The sequence below is a fragment of the Synchiropus splendidus genome, chromosome 6 (genome assembly GCF_027744825.2).
Source record: "Synchiropus splendidus isolate RoL2022-P1 chromosome 6, RoL_Sspl_1.0, whole genome shotgun sequence".
NCBI classification, from domain to species: domain Eukaryota; kingdom Metazoa; phylum Chordata; class Actinopteri; order Syngnathiformes; family Callionymidae; genus Synchiropus; species Synchiropus splendidus.
In genome coordinates this window covers 5,587,541-5,611,934 of record NC_071339.1, presented here as the reverse complement: position 1 = coordinate 5,611,934, position 24,394 = coordinate 5,587,541, and the positions used below count along the sequence as shown (strand labels likewise).

The following is a 24,394-nucleotide window of genomic DNA, read 5'->3' as shown; positions in this document are numbered from 1 at the left end:
CCCCCCCCAAAAAATATTTTTATTTTTATCTTGCATGTTTGTTGAGTTACCCATGTTACCCTTTTTCTCTGTTTCTTCATTTCTCTTTTGTTTTGAGCAGTAGTAAAAGGCATTTCCCGCCACATAAATAAAGTGATTCTGATTCTGATAGAGGCTGCCACCTCCAGCGGGTGATTAGGAATCAGGTTCAGCTCTGTGTCGAAGGTGAAGCTTGAGAAAAAAAAAAAAAAAAACAAGAGAGGAGAGTGGAAGTGCGAGTACAAAATAAAACCAAAATAAAAGCAGATCACAACACATTGACTTTAATAGGTTGTCACACAGTCATGAAATAATGCTTTGCTTATAGCCACAAGCATTTACAGCTAGTTGGCTCATACATCATCACCAAACACCTTTGGCAAGCTGTAGCTTTATTAGATTTCGATATGGGTCAGATTCGGCAACTCTGCTGTAAATATCTGTCATTTGTAAGGTTAAAGTTGTGTTAAATTCTGGCCGCATATGTTAATGCAGCGGGGAGATTTACCATTCGTTTACTCATGCTGAAACAGCAAGTGATTTGTCAACACAGCGCACAAAGGTTTAAATCTTTCAGAGGGGCAGAATTACGACTTCGTGGCGTCGAGGGTCCTGTGCCGGAAGTAGACGCAAATTTCAATGGCAGTAAAAAACCTGCTGCCTGTGTGTTCTTGCCACTGAGACAAATGTTATAGTGAGGACGGGTGTTTTGCTGATCACATCCTGGTTTCTTTTCTATATTCCACTGCTCTTCATTTTGTTACGAAAGCGTTGATCAGTGAGTGCTGTTGTTTCCGTGCTGGCTCGGTCAGATTACGCAATCTGTATGACGTTTGCGATTGTTGTTATTGGTTTAGGACGCCACCATATAGAAAGTTAGTCTCTATGAATCAACTACAGCACATGAGGATATTGCTGCCACAAATCTGGTTTCACTATCATGGCTGCACCTTCCCTTCACTCTGGACTTCTTTGACACGTTCATGATCTCCATCATGACAGTTGGTGAGTGAGACTTTTGTCTTGCGCCTGACAAGACAGATTTTTCAGTGGGATGTCGAAGAACAGGGCTCACCAATGCAGAGACCAAGGGAGTAGCACACAAACCTTTAACAAATAAATATAATAATGTAATTTTTCATGTAATAACCATCTTATTATGTTTAATTTTTTTCTTTTTTGTTACACCATTGTAAACAAAACTCAGCAATGAGACAAGTATTTGAGAGGAATGTAAATTATTATCCATTATATATTGTGATTTCAGAAGCGTGTACTGACGTGATAGTTGTCCTTCGGGTCACACAGTGCCCTCGCAGTATCACGTGGTTGCTAAAATGGTGGTGACCCCTGTCGTAAAAGGGTGCTAATGATGAAAGTCAGTCACATTTCAAGACTCACTCCCTGTCAATGTTTGCGAAATGCGAAATCTGATGCGATGACTTGAACGTGTGGCTCGCAAAATCATGCTGATATCATGTAATCTGACCAAGCCAGGGCAACACTGAAAGATGCACACAGAAAACGCACGAGAATCAAGATACACACAAGAAAAACACACAGTGGACATGGATAATGTGGACATTAGAACTCTCACGCTATAAAACAATGAATAATTTAGGCAGACTGGAAGAGAGAGAAAGAGCTTGACAGATAGAACTAGCTCACAGAAACAATATAACAAAACTAGAATATGAATCAGGAGGAATTAAGTCGCAAGAAGGAAGGAACGCAGGCAGGTCAGTAGGGTGGGAGGTATTTACTGAACCAGCTGGTTGATCTGGCGCCCACATTAGAAACGCTGGGGCTAAAGAGCTGGTGTGTTGATCAGATGAGTCGTTCCAGGTGAGTGATGTTAGTAAAGCGCTCAGGAATAAAGTGGAGAAGTAAACCAAAGTGAAAACAAAAAAGCAGAACACGACAATTTCTCTTGCGTTACACTATAAAGACCGAACAAGCCCATGTCGTGCAGATGAGGTTGACCTTTGAGTGAGGCATATTATTGCATGTAATAGCCAAACGAGACGGAGCAGTAGTCCGAAGCCCTCCCCCCCACCTCCCCTCCAAACGCTGTGGAATAGGGCCATTTGAAATCAAGTCTAAAAAAAGAAGAATCCGATTGAAATATGGCAAATTAGGTGTCCAAGGAGTGTATGGAATGAAAGACGTCGTCGTGCTGAGCACATCATTTACTTGGACTTTGAGTTATACGATCATTAACATTGAAAGTGAAGGCGAGGTGATGAGTCAGCGTTCCATATATTTAAGAAAGGGGATCACGTCTTCATTGCTGCGGGCGGACGAGATCCTCTGGTTGCTTTGCTGTAACATCACATGATCTCTGTTGAGACACATTTCCTGGCCACACACCAGTAGTTTACTGACGTCTTGCCGTTCAATCCGTCATTTCCCTTAATCACGTCTGTCAGAGCCAAGTCTCAAGAATCAATCTCACTTAATGAATTATGTGTTATTGACGTATTGCCACTGGTTCAAGCCACATGTTGTACTGTTAGCCACATGCCGCAATCTGTTAGCAGTGGGATATTAATTAGGTCTACTCAGGCCGTCTGTTGACTCCGCTTTCATTTAGTAGCAGACTGTTTCACATCCTTTGAAGCTGCTCGACGTTGAGCACACCCTTATGGCTTCAATTATAAGTAGTATATGGCCATTCAAAATTCATATTCAAATACACAGTCAAGGGGATTCTACTGAAATACACCACAATTCTCAACGTGACAACACTTTAAAGTTATATCCTACCATACAGTTGTGTATCCTACCTGCTTGTTTTGGGACTTTACTCCGTAAAGTCTAGTATACATAATGTTTACTAGCTTTCCCAAATTGATACTGAGGGGCCTGTGTCATGGTGGCTCACAGGACCGGACCCAAGTGCTACAGTGAAATCGTTGGAGAGCAAGGTTTACAATACAGTGGTACCTCGGTTTTCAACCACAATCCGTTCCAGATGGCGGTTTGAGAAGCGATTTGTTCGAAATCTGAATCGATTTTTCCCATTACAATGAATGGAAAAAGCAATAATGCGTTCCAAGCCTTAAAATAGTCTTTTGTAGGAGTGAATGTCGAGTGTCTGCTGCAGGTGGCTGTTCCTCTATGTGTGTGGCCGCTGCATGTGGGAGGGGTTGCCGAGTGAGTGACGTCTCTCCAGAAGTGAAGAGGTGCCCGGTGCGTGTCCAGCTCTGAATGTGCGCTTCTGTGCAGTTTGGCTGTGACAAAGTCATAAACCAAGTCACGCTCTGTCCCAGACTGGCCTCATCCCTGTCCCAGCTCCAGCCCACAACAGGACATCAAACCCTGGAGTGGAGGTGTGGAGAGCGAGCACCTCCCCTGTGACACTCTACCACGGTCCAGTGCGGAGACAGCAAAGGTTTTACACATCAATATGAAGAAAAAACAGCCAGTAAATGTAGCTAACGGGACACGTCTGCATACAGAGGCTGTGTTATACACAATAACAAAGCACGTTGTGGGTCAGCTGATCGGTCCGCACACGTTATGTTTTTTCCGGCTTTTTTTCGGGGGCGTTCGAGTTCTGGATTTTCGTTCGAGATCCGAAGCAAAAAAATCTCTAAATTATTTTTTTTCGAACTCCGATTTGTTCGAATTCCGGGATGCTCGAAAACCAAGGTGCCGCTGTACTTTCATAAACAACAAACCAAAACTAAAACGATAATTGAAGAAAACAAGGACATTGTCTAAAAACGGGGAGACCAAAAATGCACTCGGTGAAACACATGAGGGCCAAAGAACAGAAAACGCTCAGTGGTGGAAATAACCGGAGAAAGAAAAATGTGAGTAAACAAACACTCACCTGAGAATCACAGCAAAAACAACCAAGCGGAAGAAAACTTCAAATCCAGCAATGTCAACAAACATGAGAATATGAGGGAGTATTTTACCGGAACACATGAAGCAACCATCTGCCACCGCAGTCTGGAACCAAGTTGTTGAAGTCAGGAAGGGTTCATCGCGGAATTGGTCCCTGCCTGCAAAGCTGGAGGAGGAGAGACAAGCAGGACAGGAAACAGGAAAACACACAAACTGGGAACAACAAAATAAAAGCACTAAACATCGAGGACTGTTGCGTAGTGCATCAGTCAAATCAGAACTACCTGCATCACCATGGTAGTCAGGAGGAGACTGGCAGTCAAACCCGCAGTCTTCTTCCCCTAGATGATTGTGGAGTCGTGACAAAAACTGTCTTGGAATATTGTCATAATGCTGTGGCTCTCTTTTTACTTGGTGTTTTCACAAACCCTCTCCGCATGATACAGGCTTGCACCTTCTTAACCTTGTCTGTGAACGTGATGAAGAATTTAAAGGACAAATGTCGCATCTTGGCGATAATAAACCACTGAGGTTCTTAAACTAGTGGAGAATACGTGAGGGTAAAGGTGGATGTGACATTGAACTAAAGTATTTCAGCCAAAACTTGGTGAGTAGATTAGGATGTTGTGGCACTCGGGATTTTATTATATTGATATAAGACGCTTTGCAGGGACAGAGTCACTCATCATTTATAGAATCAAATGTTTGTTTGTTTTTTTGTCCAGTAAAAGACAGGTACAACGTCATCATGTCCCGCATGGCCTTTAGTAAGTCAGATTAACTCACTGATATCACAGTGAGTCCTTCAGCATATAACTGACATTAGTTCCTCAAACTGTTGTCCAGGTTTAACCCTTGAAGTGTCTGATTTTCATTGAAAAAAACATCTCTGAAAATCCTAAAGATTGTAGTTTGAAAATCGTACATTTAAAAGAAAAAAACTTTTAGAGACGTGCTGTTTGCAGTCGAAGTGCCGTGAAGAGTAGCAGAAGCATCACTTTCTTTCTCACTGTACGACTCAACGTCTTCATCAGAGAGGGAATATTCCTCTTCATAAACTGAGTCACTCACATTCACTTTGTTGCGCTCCCTTTCGATCCTACCATGAAATCCTAATACCCCATAAGTTGAACTGAAGCACGTCCACAAATGTTGAGATTCAACTGACCGCCATCTTCTTGTGTAAAGGGTTCAGAAACTAACTGAGCTTCTGCAAGTAAATGGCCTCCAAGAACCTAAACTACCGTGGAGGATAAATGTCCAAAAGTTAGTGATGGAAGTCACTTTGAAGATTGAAAGACAGAAGCAAAAATACATCCCATTGCCTTCTGTCTCCAGAGTTGGTGTCGTTGCCAAAGATTTTACATCTAAATAGCCGGAAGAGGTTTGCAGCCTTCTATTATGATTCTTATTTCCTTTTCACCGGTGCTAGTTCTTGACACATCATTCATCACATTTGAGTTGTGTTTGACCTGACACCTCTAACATGGAATATACGAGAGGATTTAAAGTAACTCATGTGGTCTTCCAAAGAAAAGCTTAGATGTTCTTCGGAAGAAGAGTCAGATAGAAGTACTTGCCTTGTGCATTGCTCACGGAAATGTGGAATGCAATTACCATGTGTGGTGATTAATAGCGAAAACTGATGGTAATTATAATGATGTAGTGGTGTTATTATCATTACACTGACTCGCCAGGAGCCTGAGGGTTCACCTTGTCTTGTTCATGGGTCAGTGAATTGCGGCTAAAAGCTGTGGTTAGTGGTCGATCTTTTCTTCTGATTCTTCACCGTCATACTGTGTGGCAGTGCTGTGAAAAAGTGTCATTCAAGTACTGGGCAGCATCAAATGAATGTTTCAGCTCGGATCCTTACATTATGCTCTCTTTTGCTACCTATTGCTTGCATTTCTCCATTTTTTTTTCCCGGCAAAATAAATCATCTCTTGCATCCAAGCGACGATTCGATGATTTATCATGTAGATAAAGTGGGAAAGAGTTGGCTGCGTGGGAAACAGCCCCTATTTGCACAATCGGAGTAAAGACTCATAAGAACCAGCTCAGTGTTTTATTTTCCATTACTATTCAGCATGTCGCCGTGTCGGGCTCATTTTAAAAATTGCTGCGTCTTGTCGTACAGTGAAACCAAATATGTCAGCAGTTAGGGGCAGGAGATAAGTGGGGTTTACTTTCCTCGCAGCAAGATAAGTAAATAAGCTGCACACAATGTCGGGGGGGTAGTCCTTAAATATTAATGTGCCTCATGGAAACATATTTCATAAAAAGATGCACGCACTGTATGTTCCAAAAAAAAAAAAAAAAAACACCCTCACTCTGCTTATGATTTATTGAACGTTACCAATATTTTCTTCCTGAGGTCAAGAAGCTAATATTTCAGTCTGGCGCTACATCTACCTCTTTCTCTTCGCAGCTTGTACAGAGGATGTCATATTTCAAGGGCCGAGATTGAGGACCGAGCCAAGTGACCTCATTTTAGCCATCAACTCTCCGGACCAGAGGGCCACTATTATGTGCGAGGCGGAAGGGATCCCGACGCCGCAGTACAGGTAAACACAAAACGGCGCTCTGCCTTTCACATGGAGGAATCATTTGCCGCCTAATTGATTACCGGTAGGTTTTTTGAAAGCCTCCCTGCAAATGAAATAGGTCACGGGTGTCGCTGACTCATGTCTGCGATGAAAAGAAACGTCCCCAATTGAAGAGCAATCCGGGAATTCTCATTGAGCGTCTGTTAGTCATAAAAAAAAGGATGATTCAAAGTCACTTATGAAGATATTTGCACGCAGGTATTTTAAAAAACATGCGCCAGGAGTCTTTTTTTTTTTCTTCTTTTTTGGCGGTACAATTGTATTGGTCAGCACTGTGTGGATGCATAGCAAGCAGCAGAGAAAGAGATAACCTTGCGGATGACTTTTCGTTGAATGCTTATGTTTCCTGTGATGTGTCTGTTCAATATGAGATTGTCGAGCTGTTTTTTGTTGTGTACTTGTGGCTACCTATGCTTTTACACACTCACAATGCATTTGAAATAAAAGCCTTACATATGCAGTTTATCGGTCCGGCAGGCAATTATTTTTCTACGTGTACAACAAAGCGTGGCGTCATCAAAATAATAAGCCGTAAAACCTGCATGAAGACTGAAGACACATATGCAAATATATGAAATGAAATATGAATTCATTTTTAATGAACATAAGCATTCAGTGTTGAAAGAGAAATATGCTTTCAGGGTTTCTGCCAGAATTTTTTGAAAAAAGAAAGAAAAATAATAGAACACAACGCAGCAACGACAGAGAAACAACAAAGCAGATGGGAAGTTTTGATGTTTACTGAATTGGCGACAATAAAAATGGCAGTTTTTTAAAAGTAAATCTCGCTCCAATCTGTAGCCGTCCTCATACTATCCATCTCTTCATTTTCATTTTTGATTTTTCTGTAAAAAAAAACAGGGGAAAAACTGTCATGATTGTGTCCACCTTCACGTTACTAAAATTACCTCAATTAACATTCTGAAAAACAAGACAAATTACCGTGAAAATCATTTTTATCAGTTTGAAAGTGAAAAGGTTTTCAGTCAGTTTTTCAATTGTGCTGACAAACCACAGATTCTGTTGATGTTCGTGTCGATAGATTAGCAGGTGCACGTTTGCACAACTTTGCGAAAGCAACATTTTCTATCGTGGAAAACAGAGCTGGAAGAGTAAAAATTGTTTTTCTTACTGGCTATTTATAACTATGGACTGTTGCCTTGAATCACTTGAAGCTCAACCTGTCTGCGTCATCCGCATGGTTTTAATGGATTTAATTCTAAGTCCATTGGTGCATCATCCATCAAGTTTTTATCAAGTGCTTTCGCCGTAAAATACAGAATGAACCAGATTTTTTTAGATCACATTCATCGCCCTAAATAAAGTACTTATTCAAATGTGTATTCACAGCATTAACCAGTAATAAATGACTGTAAAATATTGATCAGTGTCCAGTTAATACTGACTAAATTTTACCCTGGAATAGTCTGAACACTGTGATGTGTTCTCCAATCTAAGGTGTTACCTTTTTTTGTATTGTTGTAATTGAAAAGGTCAGATTTAGTTCAGATGACCGACATGATACTAACTCTGTGCTAATATGCACATGCAACTGTGGCTTCTCTTATCGTAAATTCATTGCACATAATGTACTTTCACCAACAAAGAGTGCTGTTTTCATCCTGTCAGAATGAAAACCCCTGCAATTCAGGATAAATAAACAAACATAGCTGTTGTCTTTTTGTTTTTTAATGAAGTAAATGTTTAGTTTTGGCGAGAAGTTAAAGTGAAAACAATCGGGAAAGTATCAGCCAACGGCTCTGGCACTCTCCGCAGAAGACTGCAGCAGGTGAAACACACACCTACAGATGCATTTCCAAGCCCAGGAATTACACAATGCCAGCTATTCAATTATAGCCATTTATTCAGCAGTGTAGGATGATACATAAAAGAAGGGTTGTTTCAGTAAATTCACACAAAAAGAGAACCTAAGAGACGTGGTTTAAAGGCACGATCTGGAAGTGTTGTCGATTTGCTGTTGCTTTTGAGCAGATGGTGATGTGTTGTTATTTGAATTGTATATAGATTGGAAATAATTCCAGGTGTTTTCATAACTTCACTGTTCGTCTTATTGCGTTAAAAAGCTTGGCTTCTTTCGTTGAGGGTTCACCACTGGCTCCTTCTCCCTCCTCTGTGAGTTGTAACACCAGTTTACATGATTTCCATTTTAAGCTGCGGCTTCTATTTTCAGCATTAAGAAGCATATTTTCCAGCAGCTATAGTCTTTTAGATCAGCAATTCCGCCGCTTGAAGACCCTAAATAATGCATACGCTCTTGAAATGGGTTTTAAAGTCGAGAGAAAAAAAAAATCAGTTTAGTGTCAGCAACAGTGGATTGGCATGTCTGGTAATGCTTTTAAGGACACAAGATTTCATCCTGTAAATTCACTTTGAGGTTCCTTTTTTTTTTTTTTTTTCTTTTTTTATTGGAGCTTTATTTTGGTTGCATCACATTTCCTGACACTCATCATCCTTGACATGTTTCCCTTCGGGCAAGGAGAGGACTGTTTTGTCCTGATGATGAATACAAAGCGAACATTCTTGGCAATTCGTTCGACCAACACTGAAATGAGGGCTTCAAAACGTCCCGAGCAGATTGTGGAAAGTGCCAGTAGAAAGTGGTTGCGGTGACTTTCAGCGGACTTCTTCAACAATGCCAGGGCTAATGCCTCCTGCAAGTGAACTGCGCTTTCATAATTAGATGTGTCAAGCGAGAGCGTATTACATTGAGACCTTAATTTGCTCAGTTCCACTGGTTAATGAGAAACCCTCATATTTTTTGGCGGAATATCACCCGAGATTGAGCCGTGCACGACGACTAGCCCTCGCTCTCCTGCAGAGTCTTCAGAGGCTGCTTGTGAATTATAGATGCCTCACCGTCCTGAACAAAATCATGACCCCGAGATTTTTTTTTTTTTTTTTTGCCCACCAAATGCATCATGTAGGTTTATTAATATTACAACAAATCCTTCCCAGTCTTGAGTCTCAAACAGGACATGTTTGTCTATCCATATTGAGCACGTCTTGTCTTCAGTAGGAAGTGACGCTATGAATCCAAATACCGCCGGAAGAAAAATGCATTTCTTTAATAATCTCAAAATAGTGTGGTGGAAGATAAGGGTGGGCGTAAAAGTTGCCTGCTAGATGCCTTTCCCTCCGAGTGAAAGTCATTCTTGAATGTCAGTCATGTCGGATTCATTTGGTCTTTGCAGGTTTTTGTTTAGGTTTTTCATTTTGTCATGTCAGATTTTCAAATGAAGTGAACTCCATACATGTCATTCATGCCAACTGACTTCAAACAAGTGGACTTTTTGGTCCGAAAACGGTCGAAGTTCACGTTTTTTTACATTGTCATCCTTCCATGTTTACCTTCTTTTAATGTATTTGATGTTGTCTAATTCTCTTTGACCATGTTTCATCGTAGTTGCCTCTTAGTCATATCCTGTTTCATTATGTTCGAAATAGGCTGCAACAACAAAATCAATTGAAATTGTTTGTCAAAAGTGTTGGCAGCCAATTTTGTTATTGATTGGTTGTGCAGTGTGATCATTATTCGCCACAATTACTGAGATATTTTAGTGTAAAAACAAGTCGAGTTCAGCAGAGAGCAGAGGTGGAGGAAAGATCATCGGAGGAGGCAGCTCTCGAACAGAAAAGCCACGTGCAAAAAGTCATCATCTTGCTGTGTCGGTTTGTTCAAGTGCTCTGGATACTACAAAGTGTTGGTGAGTCTGGCTGTGTCTTCAGTATTTCAACTTCTGTTTGTTAAATGTGACCTGCAACACAGTCAACTTTCCTTATATTATGAGACACCAAACACTATATATGATCAATGAACGAAACAAAACAAACGTCTATTGTTCCTGTAGCGACCCATGAATAGTTTTTCTTCTTGAAATGTCCATTTTCGAAGGCAGTTTATGAGCAGGCTTTTAGCTAGGATTTTGAAACTGGGCGTCCAATGCCTCGCCCCCGATCCGTTCGCCTCCCCCACGCAATGTCAAAGCCTGACTGTAAAAAAGAAGCTGTCGACAAAAATGGCGAATTTCTATCATGTTTTGCACTATTATCGGGCGGAAACACCCTTTTCATGGAAACCACGCTATGAGTGTGACATTACAGGGCACAAATGATCGGATATTTAGGGCATCCTGCTGAGAAAAAACAGGCGTCCCATTTTTTTCAGTTCAGGGCGTCCTACATTGCACCCAGACTGACAGCATCATCATCCAAACAGCGTCTAGAATAGTAGCATGTTCATCTTAAGTAACAAAAAAAAAAGTGCCTCTTTATAAAATGAATAAATGAATAAAATAAATAATAATTGCTGCTTTTTAAAATCTGAGAACAGAGCCTGTACTGGGAACCGTTCCCTCTTGGTGAAGCCGTGGCACAGCTGTCTCAGGGACACACTGTTGGATGAAGGACAGCAGCGCGCAGCTGACTGTTCCGTGTGTCTGTGATCTCCAGGTGATGCCTCGCAATACGAGCGTGTGCATTTCTTGTGTTGCCAATGTGCTTGCTCTCAGTTATACAGTGGTGTCTCCAGTCATTTGGTCTCACCCAAAATGTCGATAAATGAAGATAGCGCTGGTTGGATGTCCTTAGTTTTGGGGATATTTTTGATCGACTCCGTAGCCAATGGGAATCTGGATTCTTTAGTATTTATTTAGTATCGTTTTTTTTTTTTTTTTGGCACGGCCCGAGTGGTTTCATTTTGTGACTGTGTCTCACTTCCCCTCTCGAGCAGCTCTGAGTTGAACTGGAGGGTTTTTTGTACCAGCAAAAGTAAAAGTCAACCCTGGATTGCAGCACATGACAGATTGTAAATCCCAGGCTTGAAGCCTGAAATCGGATCCATGATGGTCAGCTCCAGCTAATGTCGGTGTCTGACGTTGTCTGAGATAGCATCTTCTGTGTATTCCTTTTTTTTATTGACTGTACAATGAAGTAGCGTGGTTCTCCCTCCCGACACAGACTCACACCTGTCACACCAACTGTAGTGTGTTGGTGTGAGAAAGCAGATGCGCGAGCCAGATGAGAATACATTGACATCTCACTCTTCTTTCTTGAAGTTTTCCTCCAGCCGTTTTTGATGCCGCACAAAGACAAATTCATTCCATTTGTGCTCACTACAATAGTGCCTTTTAAATTCGTACTGTTCTGTTGTTCCTACTGATTTGACTGTAAGAACTAAGAGCATCATTTCGCTCCATCCAGCTTCCTGCCCGTTTGATGTTGTTTTCAGCACCTCTGCTCCACATCCACCTCGCCCACTCTTGACAGTGCAGATATAGGGAAGAGGATCCTGACAGTTCTCCAGTTGACAAATAGTCCAGTGTTGCGCCGCAGCAACACTCCAGGGCTGCGCGTGGTGTTTTATGAATTCACCTGTCACTGTGTTTACTATGAATCTGCTGTAGTGCAGGATCAAGGACACAATAGTGATTAGAAAGACAAAAAAAAAAAAAGAAATGGGCTGGTCTCAGCTAACATGAGTCCGAGGAGATGAATGAGTCTAGTCAGTGTCTGGGTGCCGGCCAGTATAAACTGTGTAACTACATGGTTATATACACCTAGACTGGGTTGTGGTTGTGGGTCATGTGAAGTTTTGGTCTTTCATTGCAGCCCACTAAATACACAACAAATACATGAATAAATATATGAAGTTAAAGCAATAATTTCCAGGTTTGAATTGAAAAATTTCTGACCCAAAATGTCAACTTTGGAGGAGCAGATCTTCACACCGTGCTGTAGGAAAGTAGATACAATAAAAGGAATTCACATTGTAAGGACCTCCTGGAAATTTTTAAAAATGCTTCAAATGGGAAATTCTGCTCAGCGCTGAACCCAAATTAAAACAAACAACAAAAAATGGAACTTTCTGGGCGGCAAAACAGTCACGTGACACAAGGAATCGACGGCAAGATTTATCCCCAAATCGATTCTCTCCATTCGTGATTTCAGCTCTACATTACGCACTGATGCAGACTGACCTCAGTCTGTGCCACACTCATCCGGTGCCCTCGCCCCTCAGCCACAGGCAATAGCTGCTTCTTACTGCGATAAGCTTGAAGCTCGACTGTCTTTGTCTGAATCTCTGCAGCCCACCTTGACTGGACGCTTTCCAACCTGCTCCTTCGTTTCAGCAGCCAGGCTTGCATATCGTAGCTGCGTCCACCCCATCACTTCATCAGCAGCTTCTTCCCATGGGACTGTCAACTCCACAATGAATAGCCTTCCGCTGGATTTGGTCCAAAGGGCTCGGTCTGGGTGTCGGTTGGTTGCTGCATGTAGGTGGGAAGGAGAGACTTCTCTGACTGACTTCAGTCCTGAGTCCTGTCCAAGCAGTTTGCAATGTGTGAGATGATATCTGGCCCAAAAATTGTTTTCTGCAAAACCCACTTTCACAGCAAAGAGTTGGAATTTCTTTTTGGATATGTGGAGACAAATCCACCCCCGGCAAGCACGTCTTTTTCCATTTTTTTCTGTATTTGCAGCATTTCCATTGTTGTATATTTATCTTTAAAAAGAGACCATTTTTCTGAATGCGTGGCTGCTCTCTTTTTTTTTTTCCTCTCATGTTTATATGTGGCAGAAACCCTGATAATACATAGAATATTAAAGCCAAAATAAGCGTGTGATCAAACTGCTCGAAGGCCTGTCTGTAAAGGAGAATATTTTTATTTTAGAGTCGTCCTGTTGAGTGAACTCAGCGTTTCAGTTGAGATTTTCCAGCAGATATATACTATAGGGCTCCTGTGTGTCTGAGTTATCTAAGATAAATGCTTTAAGAAAATAATATAGAGATGTTTGACGTGAATGAGCTGCACGTCACAACATCGCAGGCTCACGGGTTGAGGTTTAAAATCCGACAAACATGCAGTAATACCCTCTAAATGTAATTGTAGTGGGTGTCCTGGTCAGCACTTGATGATATAACTCCACCTCTAATCTGGTACTTGCCTGTACTGACTGAGGTTATTTACGCGAGTGTGTGTGTGTGTGTGTGTGTGTGTGTATAAAGCATGTGTGTTAGCATTACCATGCTGCGTGTGGGTGTCTGGTGAAAGCCAGGTGAGCCAGTGGCGCAGTACAATCCCCGGCCTGTTTGATGACTCGTCTTCATGCAAAATTAATGTGCACCTCAAGGTCGGGGAGAGTTCGTGGGGAGCATGCTCAGATCAGTCCACTGCTGCTGCACGCCGCAGTAAATGGGACCTCTCTCCCCTGGCGTCTTACAGGAAGCTCGCCCGACTTGTTAGCGCAGATATATTTTAGCTTGGGTTGCAGCGACCTCTGCTCTGCAGTTTGGAAGCAAATGGCTGGGGAATGGTGCGGGGGGTTGACATGAAGGGATTCGAACCAGGTGACTGATGGGCTTCTATTGAACCTCCTCTTCACCAGGAGTATTCATGAAAACAGGATTTATATTCATGATAATGTTGTCTTCTATATTCACTGTTTTTTTTTGAAGCTATCGAATTAACTCTCGGCTCAATGATGCTTCAGTAAGCGTTTGTCATGGAAAGAACCGCCAATGTAAATTATTTCATGAAGTACCCTTGAGATCTTTTGAAGAAGCCTTTTGGCGGCAAGTGAAAGGTTTTCTATACATTGGGTTTAATTGAAAAATAATTTGACCTGCCGATTGATGTCAGTTAAAAAAAAAAAAAAAAAAAAAAAAAGGTTTAATGAAATATTTTGCTTAGCTCGCTAGTCGAATATATATATATATATATATATATATATATATATATATATATATATATATATATATATAATTTTTTTTTTTTTTTTTAAGAATTTGTGGTCCTCCTTCATGCACTGCGCTGGTGAAGTGTTGATGAGGTTTCATGAGGCAGTGTCCTGCTTTTCAGAGGCCACCAGATGGCGCTGTCTGCTGTAAAACGTTTGGAGAACAACTAATTCAAACAAACCTCACATCATTTCAAAACCAAGAGCGCCACTCAGCAACCCTGTTTCATGGTTCCTGTCTCTACACTAACTATCGCCACACTCTTCCATCACTGAACGCTGGGCTGTTCAGTGGGTTGGATAAAGAAGGGATGGATTCTCCCATGTGCGTCGTTCACTATTATGTTGCGTACAATAGCAAGTCAACAAGAGTCACATTTTTTTTGTCCCTTTCATGTCATCATGGCTGTATGAAGAACAGTTAGGGAACATACTCGGTCTCAGTGGGTGAGAGTAACTCTGGTCAAGCTCCATAGAAACAGGAAGAAAAGAGTGACATCTCTTTTTCAGACTGAGGAGCTTTTTTTTTTTTCTTAATGGATGTGAGCCAGGTTCTCTAATTTGGATGAAAGCTACAGCAGCACCCTCCTGTACCACCTTTATTGGATTTCGCAAACATCCCAGGACGGAGCCGCCTTTTTAATCTCCATGCCGAGTCTTCTGCTGTCAGCCTTTGCTGCGCCGCGAGCAGTCTTGTAATGGTGGTGGACGATTGGAATATTAATAGTGGGATTAGTTATTCCCCCGACTTTTAAGGAACCCCCTTCCGTACCACGCTTGTTTGCTCATTCAGGTTTCATGACGATGAAGTCGGCAACGCTGAATATTCTGCGTGACAGTTTGCCGGCCATCCCGCCGCTCGTGCTGTTCTCTTGGTTGTGCACGCAGCAGAATGCCGAGCCAACTGTCTGCACCGGGGGTGTGTGATCCGGCCAGGCAGCCTGCCTTCTCGCCCATTAAGTTCACTCATGCTGGGCGGCTGGCAGAATGACTCGCTTCACACCCTTCCCATTTAACCCCCCGCCCTCTGGCAAATACAATAATCCCCCTTGTTGACACACACAATAGTTCGGATGCATCCCCGAAACACAATCAGTGAAAATGAATATACGCCATTTCTACATATTCAGAAGTGAGGCTTGTCAGGAAGCTTTTTGCAGCAACAGTGCCGAAGCGTTCACTATATGAGTAATTGGCAGTTCAATGTATGATGACGGAGAAATGAAAAGCGGCGTCTCATTTTGGAGTTTGTCGGGCGGAAAACCAGGGTGGAACAAGGCCGCCTGTGACTCCAGAGCATCATTAATGCCTTTTATTTTGTCGCCCGGATAGAAAATACATTGATTCCTCTTTCCGAAACCTATTTTTGTGTTTTTCATTTGTGTTCTCTCTCTCTCTGTCAGACAATACACATTCTTTACCTGCGCTCTGAATTCTTTGAGTGACAGTCATTCTCTGTTGACTTTTGCAATTGTCTTCCTGTGCTACTTGTTTGTGTTCTCTTCGTTGAAAATATATTTTTGCACACGTTTTTCATCACTGGTCTGACAGTGTTTCTTACCGTGGGATGTGATGGAAGTTGGCAGGTGTAATGCTACTATGTGAGTGGCTTCCTTCAGTATCATGGCCCCCATTCCCTGATGGAATTGTGTCTTCTTTTCAGATGATATCATCCAAGCCTCTTGCAGTGCAGTGGGGTTAGCTCCGGTCAGGCGTGTGCTTCCGCTGGTTTGAGCGAGTTCACAAATGTAACTGTTCTTTGTCATTGTCAAAGAACACGACACTGGAAAAAAAAAAAACAGTTGAAATGGGTGAAATCCAAAGGGCAGACGCTGATGTCTGATCCGTAAACCCCTTGGTTTCAACAAATTGGTGTCTTTTTTTAAGCACCTGGTTGAATATCACGAGGTAATTCTCACATGACGATTCAGTGTTTTTTGTTTTTATTTATGTTTGAATTTTTGTCTTTTCAGTCTTGTCAGTTAGTTTTAAACAGTTTTCACAGTCGGTTGGTCAGTTTCATTTTTTTTTAAATGCTTTGTTTTAGTTTAGTTTCAATTAGTTTTAGTCTTACTTCTTTGTTTTTCTTTTTTTTTTCTTTAGTACGGGGTATTGGAAGAAGATTGTAGATTGAAATAGGGCACAAAAATGGTCAGGAATAAAACTCAACACCGTGTAAAAAAAAGCATTTTGTTTGGAAAGATGATGCATTGTGCGTGTCAGCGTTTTCAGGTCAGACCGATGGCTGTCGTAAAACCAGCCAAGCCAAAATAACTTAAACTAAAAATGCTTGTTTATGAAAATGAATAAAGACAAAAATGAATGACAATTTTGTTAGATTTTGCTTTGATTTGCTTTGTAAAAAGACCATGCAATTTCAGTTGGTTATCATTTTATGAAAAACTTTTTATTTGTGATCGAAAATGATTTACATTTCTAGTTTTCTTTTTCTTTTTTTTTTTTGGTTTTCATTGACTATAATGACCTTGGTGAGCAGAAATGAAAAAAAGCCTCGCTCCCCCTCTGTGTAAGCAAAGTGCAGCCTTCCTGCTTATCCCCCCTCAATGTGTTATGGACACAGAATTTCATAGCTTCATCTTCGCTCTACGACACGGGCGGACCAATGATATTGATCCTTGTGATAAATACCCTGGGTGTGCATCTCCGAAGGGACTCAGCTCTTGATTGTGTTTGCGTTTCTCCAGATGGTCACTGAACGGAACACTCATTGATCTGAGGACTGACTACCGGCGTCGCTTGTCTGGAGGCAACCTGATCATTAGCAACCTGGACAAGGACCAAGACGTGGGGATTTACCAGTGCGCTGCCTCCAACACGTGGGGCTCCGTCCTCAGCCGGGAAGTGACTCTCCAATTTGCATGTGAGTAATTCTCCGGTATCTAACAGGTATCTAGCTCATCCCTGACACACGTTTGACATCCGGCCCGGTATCTGCTCCATCTCCACCTGATAAGCATGTCAGTGTGTGGCCCCGGCTTTCTTTGCTTTCCTATTCAGATTTCTCATTTAGATTGTCTGGGAATAGCTTTGAGAGGGTAAATGGAAATCTAATGAAATGTCAAATACAACAAACACAGCGGGAGAAACTGTCTCTGAACTCTCATTGATTCTCATTAGTGGTTCCAGGTCTGACAGAATCTATGCCGAGTCCAGACTGACTCATATTTTGCCAAGCAGTTCGTCGGCCCCCAAAGGAGACGCGCTCACAAACATGGCTAAAGACTGTTTGTATCTCTGTGATCTCCTTGCTCTGGAAGGGAAAGTGTCAGAAATCGTCGACGGGCTCTCTGTGCCACTGGATTCTTCACGACAGTCAAGCGGCCCGGTTGGAAAGTGCTGCGACTTCTGGACGGTGCAGACACATCTCCTGTCTTGATCAAGCGAGCAGATTATTGATCATGTCCTAAGGATAGAGAGCCTTTCGCTTCCTCTCAGGAGATGAACTGCCATTACCCGTAGAGCCCCGTAATGAATCTCAGGACAGGCTGTGGAGCACAGCGCCTTGACATTTATTGTCCTGCCTAATGCACAGAGAGGGAGGTCATGCGTTCTGCTTGGCCGATACTCTCCCCCCGTGCAATGATGCCCTAAGGTGAAAATGCCTACGGTTCTTTATGGCAAGGTTTTAATTGAGAAATTAAATGAATAACTAATATATATTTAAACACGGAAAAATATGACACAAATCTCCACTAATATTATGACTGACTGAGGAGCAGTCTGGTTTTGATACCTCAGTACGTACAGAACATTACAGAGCCATTTCAATGTGGTCCGCACATACCGATCTTTCCGACGCCTCACAAGGAATTGGTTTTTAGTTTTGCTAAAAATGTATGTCGAAAAGGGACACACCTTAAATGCTCAGACTGTGGGAGGCAGCATTGTGCAAAAGCAGCGTTCACTCTGTCTACACAGAAAAAGAGGAAGAAGATTGAAATAAGATTGTAAATAAAAATAAACGTCATGCAACAATGAGGTAAAAACTCCCCAAAATGGACCTAAACAAAGATAGTACTTATGTTTATATCTCCATTAACAAAGGGAATGCTTGCATTTTTAGGACACATTCTTCCCACTTTGGATGCGGTCCACATGGAACCACACACTTTCTTATCGGATCATTTTCTGTGCCGTTTTCTAAAATGTGCTCAGGAAAGACGGAGCCGTTTCTGGTGTCCACACGTATACGCTGATACAATCTCCTCGTTGCTCAAATACTACGGCAGTTATTCCTTTTTCTTTACGTCGATGGGTGCCCCCAAGTTTGTGGCATGTCCTTCAATGTGCTGTCGAAGTTCTTCGCACAGAGCAACTAGCGATGTCCTGGTTGTGCGAAAATTCTTTGTCACTCGTGGTACACAGCAGCGCCATTCATGAATTTATTAGTTGTCCAACCAGAGGTGCATCCAACAGCTGTTGGTCAGCTGAAAGTTCCAGCAAGTTGAACATATGCTGCAGAACAAGTACAATGCTGTAATTCGCCATTGTTGCTGTTGTGAAGTGACTGTTGAAGCCTTATGGTAGTGAGAGAGGTGGGGCGGTCACGTAAACGCTTTCAGAGACTATCGGATATGTCCACATAGAGACACGTATCGGGTGTTTTCAGACTTATCCACTGTGAGACCTGGTTTCAAAAGGTATCGAGATTAGCGTTTGAGAATGCTGGATCTCTGTGGACCGAAGCACGAACCGACAATATGACCGGATTTGCTCCCGGGTGGGTGGGGTTTTAAAGTGACCAATGGACTCAGTAAACCAAAATGTATATTAAAGCATATAGTGTTAAGAGAAGGGAACATCATATTGTATTGAGAATTAACATTCTTTCCTTCCATAAAACTATATGCAGCAGCTGGATTAAGATGCCTAGTTTAAATGACAAATGTTTTTTTCAGTTTCATAAAGTAAATCACTTTAAAAAATCAGTCCATCAAGCGTTGTTTCTCAAACACAATTTATCAAGAACAGAGCCGACAACATGACTCCTAAATCGGGTGGAGACCACTTAAACTGAAGGACCGCACTCTGGAATAAAGATTGTGAAATAACTTCACGGCCGCCGCCGATTGTGTCAAACTTATTACATTTTATCGTGCCCACACACCAGGCGGAAGAAAGGAACAAATTAGAGAAGAAAGAATGTTAACTATAATTTTGATCAATATTTTATGAAGGAAAGGAATCATCAAAAGCTTCACATTGCCAGACTGTAATGACTACTTCCCAGAGATAACTACACTCCAACCTGACTATTTCCAATCCAGTGATTCATGGCCATAATATTTAAGCGCGCAAGGGAGGGGAGGTTTCTGATGGGGGTTAATGTCCTTGCGCTGCAACCTTTGATTTACACTTATAGATTTATAAATGAATGGAAGCCTACTTGCGGATTTTTCCTTGGACGTCAGCGACCATTTCAGTGCTGGTTTGGTGTAAAAAAAGGGTGTGGCATATGTTGGAGAAACTCATTTTTCAACGACAAGTAGCCGTCACTATGATCGTGCTAAGAAATAAAAGTTACTGCCTTCTAAGTGAGCAATATAAATCGCTTATTTCAGGGTCTGAAAATTTGATTCCACTGTCATAACTGAGTGGTAAACAACATTTGTGTACACGTGTGTATATGTGTCTGTGGTCGTCCGAGATCTAATGGGACGGGTCAGAGTTGTGAGCGTGAGACATGGTACAAGACCATAACTCTGTGTTATCTCTTGGTCATTTTGACGTCTCAGTGCATTTGCCATCCATAATATAATCACACAATGAGACAAACAACAAAGTTAATGGCAAACAAAAATGTTGCCCGTGTGTCAACAGGACCAGCAGCCTCATCGATCAACCTGTCTATAACTCAGTTCGGGGAAGTCAGAGCCACACTGCTAAAAGCAAGATTGATGGGATCATTTATGCAAGTAATAACTCTGAAATCCTGCCTTCTCAAGTCTAGACAAATATATAGTGAAGAAAAGGGAAATAAATCAATAACTCTACTGTCTAGACCGCGTCTTTAAATGTTCACCACATCTTGGAGGAAACAACAAAGTGCTGTTTGTTCAATCCAAAGTTGTTGCTGTGTCCATGTATACAGTCGTAGAGTTATAAAAAATCATTTTACCTGGTGATCATACACTAACCAGGTCTTTCCCTTATGCTTGAAGTCATTTTCATCCCCACAAAGAAAAGCTGTACATGAATATTTTCATTTGTTATTCATGTGTTTTATTTCGCTTCACTCCTGCAGTGATTCCATATATTTACTCTGTTGTGAATGTGCACGTTTGGACTCTTTTTTTTCATTGTGTCACACAGGAGTTTCCCCAACAAATTATTGTAATTGCACCTTTATTATTTGCTGTCCCTTTATTTCGACTCCTGATGGGGTTTTTTCATGAATAGAAAATATATCATAAATACATGATATTTTCTTTCTCAAGGAAAATAAAAAGTCTCTTTTGTTGGACCGTAATTGCAGCTGTTTTTCCTTTCTTGCACTCACACGGCTCTCAATGAACCTCCTGCTTATGTACTACAGTAAATAATAGTAAAAGGGTGGAGGCAAGGATGTCAGGTGTTTAGGAGACAAAGTCAGAGAGGCTAGATGGAGATGGTTTGGACATGTACAGAGGAGAGAGAGAGAGCCAGTACATCGGTAGATGAAGATGTTGAGGTTGGAACTGCCAGGCAGAAGGTGGAGAGGAAGGTCAAAGAGGAGATTGATGGAGGTGGTGAAGGAGGACATGAGGTTTGTAGGTTTGAGAGAAGAGGAAGCAGAAGACAGGGTGAGATGGAGGAGGATGATCCGCTGTGGCCACCTCTGAAGGGAGAAGCTGAAAGAAAAAGAAGAATTATGGACTCGAAAATGCTTTGTTCCTGAATGAAAAGTGGCCCACTTTACACCAACAATAGAATATAAATAATAGTAAATTGTGATTCGTACCTTCAACTTCTACCCTGTGAGACAGCATTTGCTACTTGAAATGGTTGTCCATTCAACAATAAGTGGATGTCCAAAAGTTCCTTTATTGGGAAGCTCAAAGTGGTTCTTCAGAGTAATTATTACGAAGTGCTTTTGAATATTTGCCCTCAAAAAGAGGATTTCAAATCCAAATGCATAACAAATTTGATATTTCATACAAAACGGGAAGTTGAATTCTGGGACAGGTGGCTTGTGAAACCGCCCTCAGACCACCATTTTCAAGGCGAGTCCTTTCTTTCTTTCTCTGTTGCTCATTTCATAAGGCAGAGACAGGTTTCTGCTTACAAAGGAATCACTGCAGCTACGCTGAGTTTGGCCTCTAGCTCTCTCAGCTACAGTGTGTGGTCAGTTTAGTCTTCTGAGGTCCATTATTCCTCAGCTCAGGCAAGACAGAGAGTGAAAGCCCTCCAGCGCTGCAGCATCCCCACACCCGCCGCTGAGCCTTTGTGCGTGATCTGGTCTCTTACATTGTCCACGTATTAATACTGGAATAGATCTGTGATTCACCGCCCACAACTCAAGAAGTCGAGGGGTTGTGTATTCAGTGATTCGCATCTATTCATCACACGCTCCGTTTGAAGAAAAGGGTCCCGTAAATCAGCCCGGTGAGATCAGAAGGACAGCGCCTCTGTTGATGTTTCAAGTCAACAGTCTCCTCCTGTGGCCTCCTCCGTGTCCCGCCTTGACTTGGCACTGTTTGATTCCTCTGCGGTCATCAGTGAGCCGCTCATTAATCTCACCAACGCACTGTCCCACTTCTCTCCATAATCTTCCGTCTGCTAATTTCCCTTATCGGTCACACTGACTTTCTTTTGTTTGTGTTTGGAAGGCTTTCTCTAGGCTGTTCGCCAGAGGGTGCAGACAGTAGTGAGCGGACTGCGGCAGCTTCCCTCCATCAGTCATGAAGCCGGAGGGCGGTTTATCATCCCAGGTTTAGGTTTTGTCTGCCAGAAACGGCTCATTCATTTGCAGGGGAGAGATTGTGCTGAGAGTATTGATGGGGAAGCTAATGCTTTTAAGTGCAAGATTACACCACATTTAATAATGACGTTACTTATGGCTGCTGGCGCTGCACACTGTCATTTGTCATGTGCGCGAGCCAGTGTTTGCTCAGTCAAAGAATTGAGCTTCCCTACCGCCACCTATTGCAGCCTAATCACTTCCTTGTACAAACGTCTGGTGGGTAAACATCACCGAGTCCGATTTATCTTTTTCATCAGAGCACCAGCTGCCATTGAAGGAATGGCAAGCTGTCAGTCGGCGTCCCGGGACGATCAATGATGTCCTATTAAAGTCCCACTGCTCAAAATGGAGCATCAAAAACGTGCCTCGGTGAATCGCTGAAGGCTGCAGAGGGAAAACGTAATTTAACATCCTTATGTCTCTCTTTCAAAGAAATACTTCACAAACATATTTGGAGGATATTTTAAAAGCCTTCACACGAAGAAGTGACGCCCTCAATTTACTCTTCAAATGGTGGTCTTTGGCCGCACCACATAACGAAATGAAAGCCACAGTCTTGGTGAAAAAGAGGTTCTGAAACATCCTTCGGATTTTAGCTTCAGCCAATACGTAATGCGGGTCGATCACACATGGTGTGGTGTTCTGGGAAGATAAAATACATGTTCATATATTTACTTATTTATAGCTTGAAATAGTGAACAACTGAAAATAGATTCATATATATTTCATTCATTTTGTGACAATATTAAATACCAATATTTCGCTCCAGAATCAGTGTTACATTATTTTTAAAATTTTGACCACCTGCGTTGACGTGTGTCCACTTCTGGAAAACAGTGGAATATTGCGAACAACCCAACACCACAAGAGACAAAACCTGCGTCCATTTACACTGACTGACTAACTTGGTCATGTTTGCTACTTTCTACCTTTGATAGTCTGGTACATTCAGCACCTGCCTTAGTTCTGAAGAAGAAGGATTCTGCTGTGGCATGCGACGTTTGATTTGAATGTAAATCGAACCAGCACTCATGTATCGGCGTGAAATCGAATCGGGACAAAAGCATAGCGACCCAGACCTAGTTAACATGTAAATCTGTTTAATATTAAGAGGATTAAAATCCTGGATGGGTTTGAAATCCCACTCCAACATGTTGTATAGTTTAAAAAAAGGACATGTCTGGAAAAAGAGGACATCTGGTCACCCCAGATAAATTGATGGTACTGAGAAACAGGGTCTGAATATGCTCGCAACTGGGGGTCAGTTAACAAGCAAACGTGCCTGAAAACACATTAGTGTCATGGAGAACGTTGCCTCAATGTTTGTTCTGATGGCTGTGGACACAGTGACAAATGTTATACTGAGGATGGATGACAGTTTTTTTCTGGTCATGCAATTATGTTGTGCAAAATAGGGGTCGACTACTTGGTCTGCTGCGAGTGTTACTCCGCCCACAGCATGAAGATCTTCATACAGAAAACAAATATAGGTCTTCATCATTGTCTTCAGAATTACTAATACTGGTATTGGATCTGGCCCTGAAATATGTCTTTATTGGAGATCATAGACACCCCAAATATTTTTTGTACAGTCGAAAATACTGAGTGAAAATATGGGAATATTGCTTCTGAGTTTTTGGTGTCCATCATTTTAATAGCTGAGGCACAGTGGCGTAACACTGTTTTACTGCCGTCCTTGGTGCCATATGGTGCCAGGTGGCTTCATGCACCTGTGTCGCTCAAAACTCCGGCTAACCACGAAAGAGCCGATCTCTGGTTTTCAATAGGCATATGTCCAAACGGCCCATAAAATACGCAAATAGAAGGTACGCCATATTCATTGCTAATGAAATAGTTCTCTCAAGGACACAAACACAACTTTGCTGTTTGTGAGAAGATTCTATCATAATGTTCAGTCCATTATAGTAAAGAAAAAAGAAGTTAAATAAATAAAATAAAGAAAAAGTGTTTCATCCACTTCTCGTCTTTCCACCGTGTAGTTGCCTTTTCAGGGTGACAGTTTTTTTTAAATGTGTTTACACGGCATGTCTAACGCGTGTTCCAGTTGTCTTATGTTTTATGCAAGAACACAGCCCTGACAGAAGCTTTTACCCAAGGAGGTTGTCAACCTGGATGCATTATGTACGTTTAACACATGCACTACTAAAATTTGAATGCTGTTCAACAGGTGTTG

At 41.9% G+C, this 24,394-nt stretch overlaps 1 protein-coding gene across 1 annotated transcript in view; it reads left to right on the top strand.

Annotated features, from left to right (window-relative positions):
• Nucleotides 1–24,394, top strand: part of cntn3b (contactin 3b) — a 70,920-nt gene that overhangs the window by 13,033 nt on the left and 33,493 nt on the right. The window contains exons 3-4 of the mRNA XM_053867763.1: nucleotides 6,302–6,437; nucleotides 16,943–17,118. Coding sequence (XP_053723738.1) covers nucleotides 6,302–6,437; nucleotides 16,943–17,118 — 312 coding nt within the window. The remainder of the gene's footprint in view (nucleotides 1–6,301; nucleotides 6,438–16,942; nucleotides 17,119–24,394) is intronic.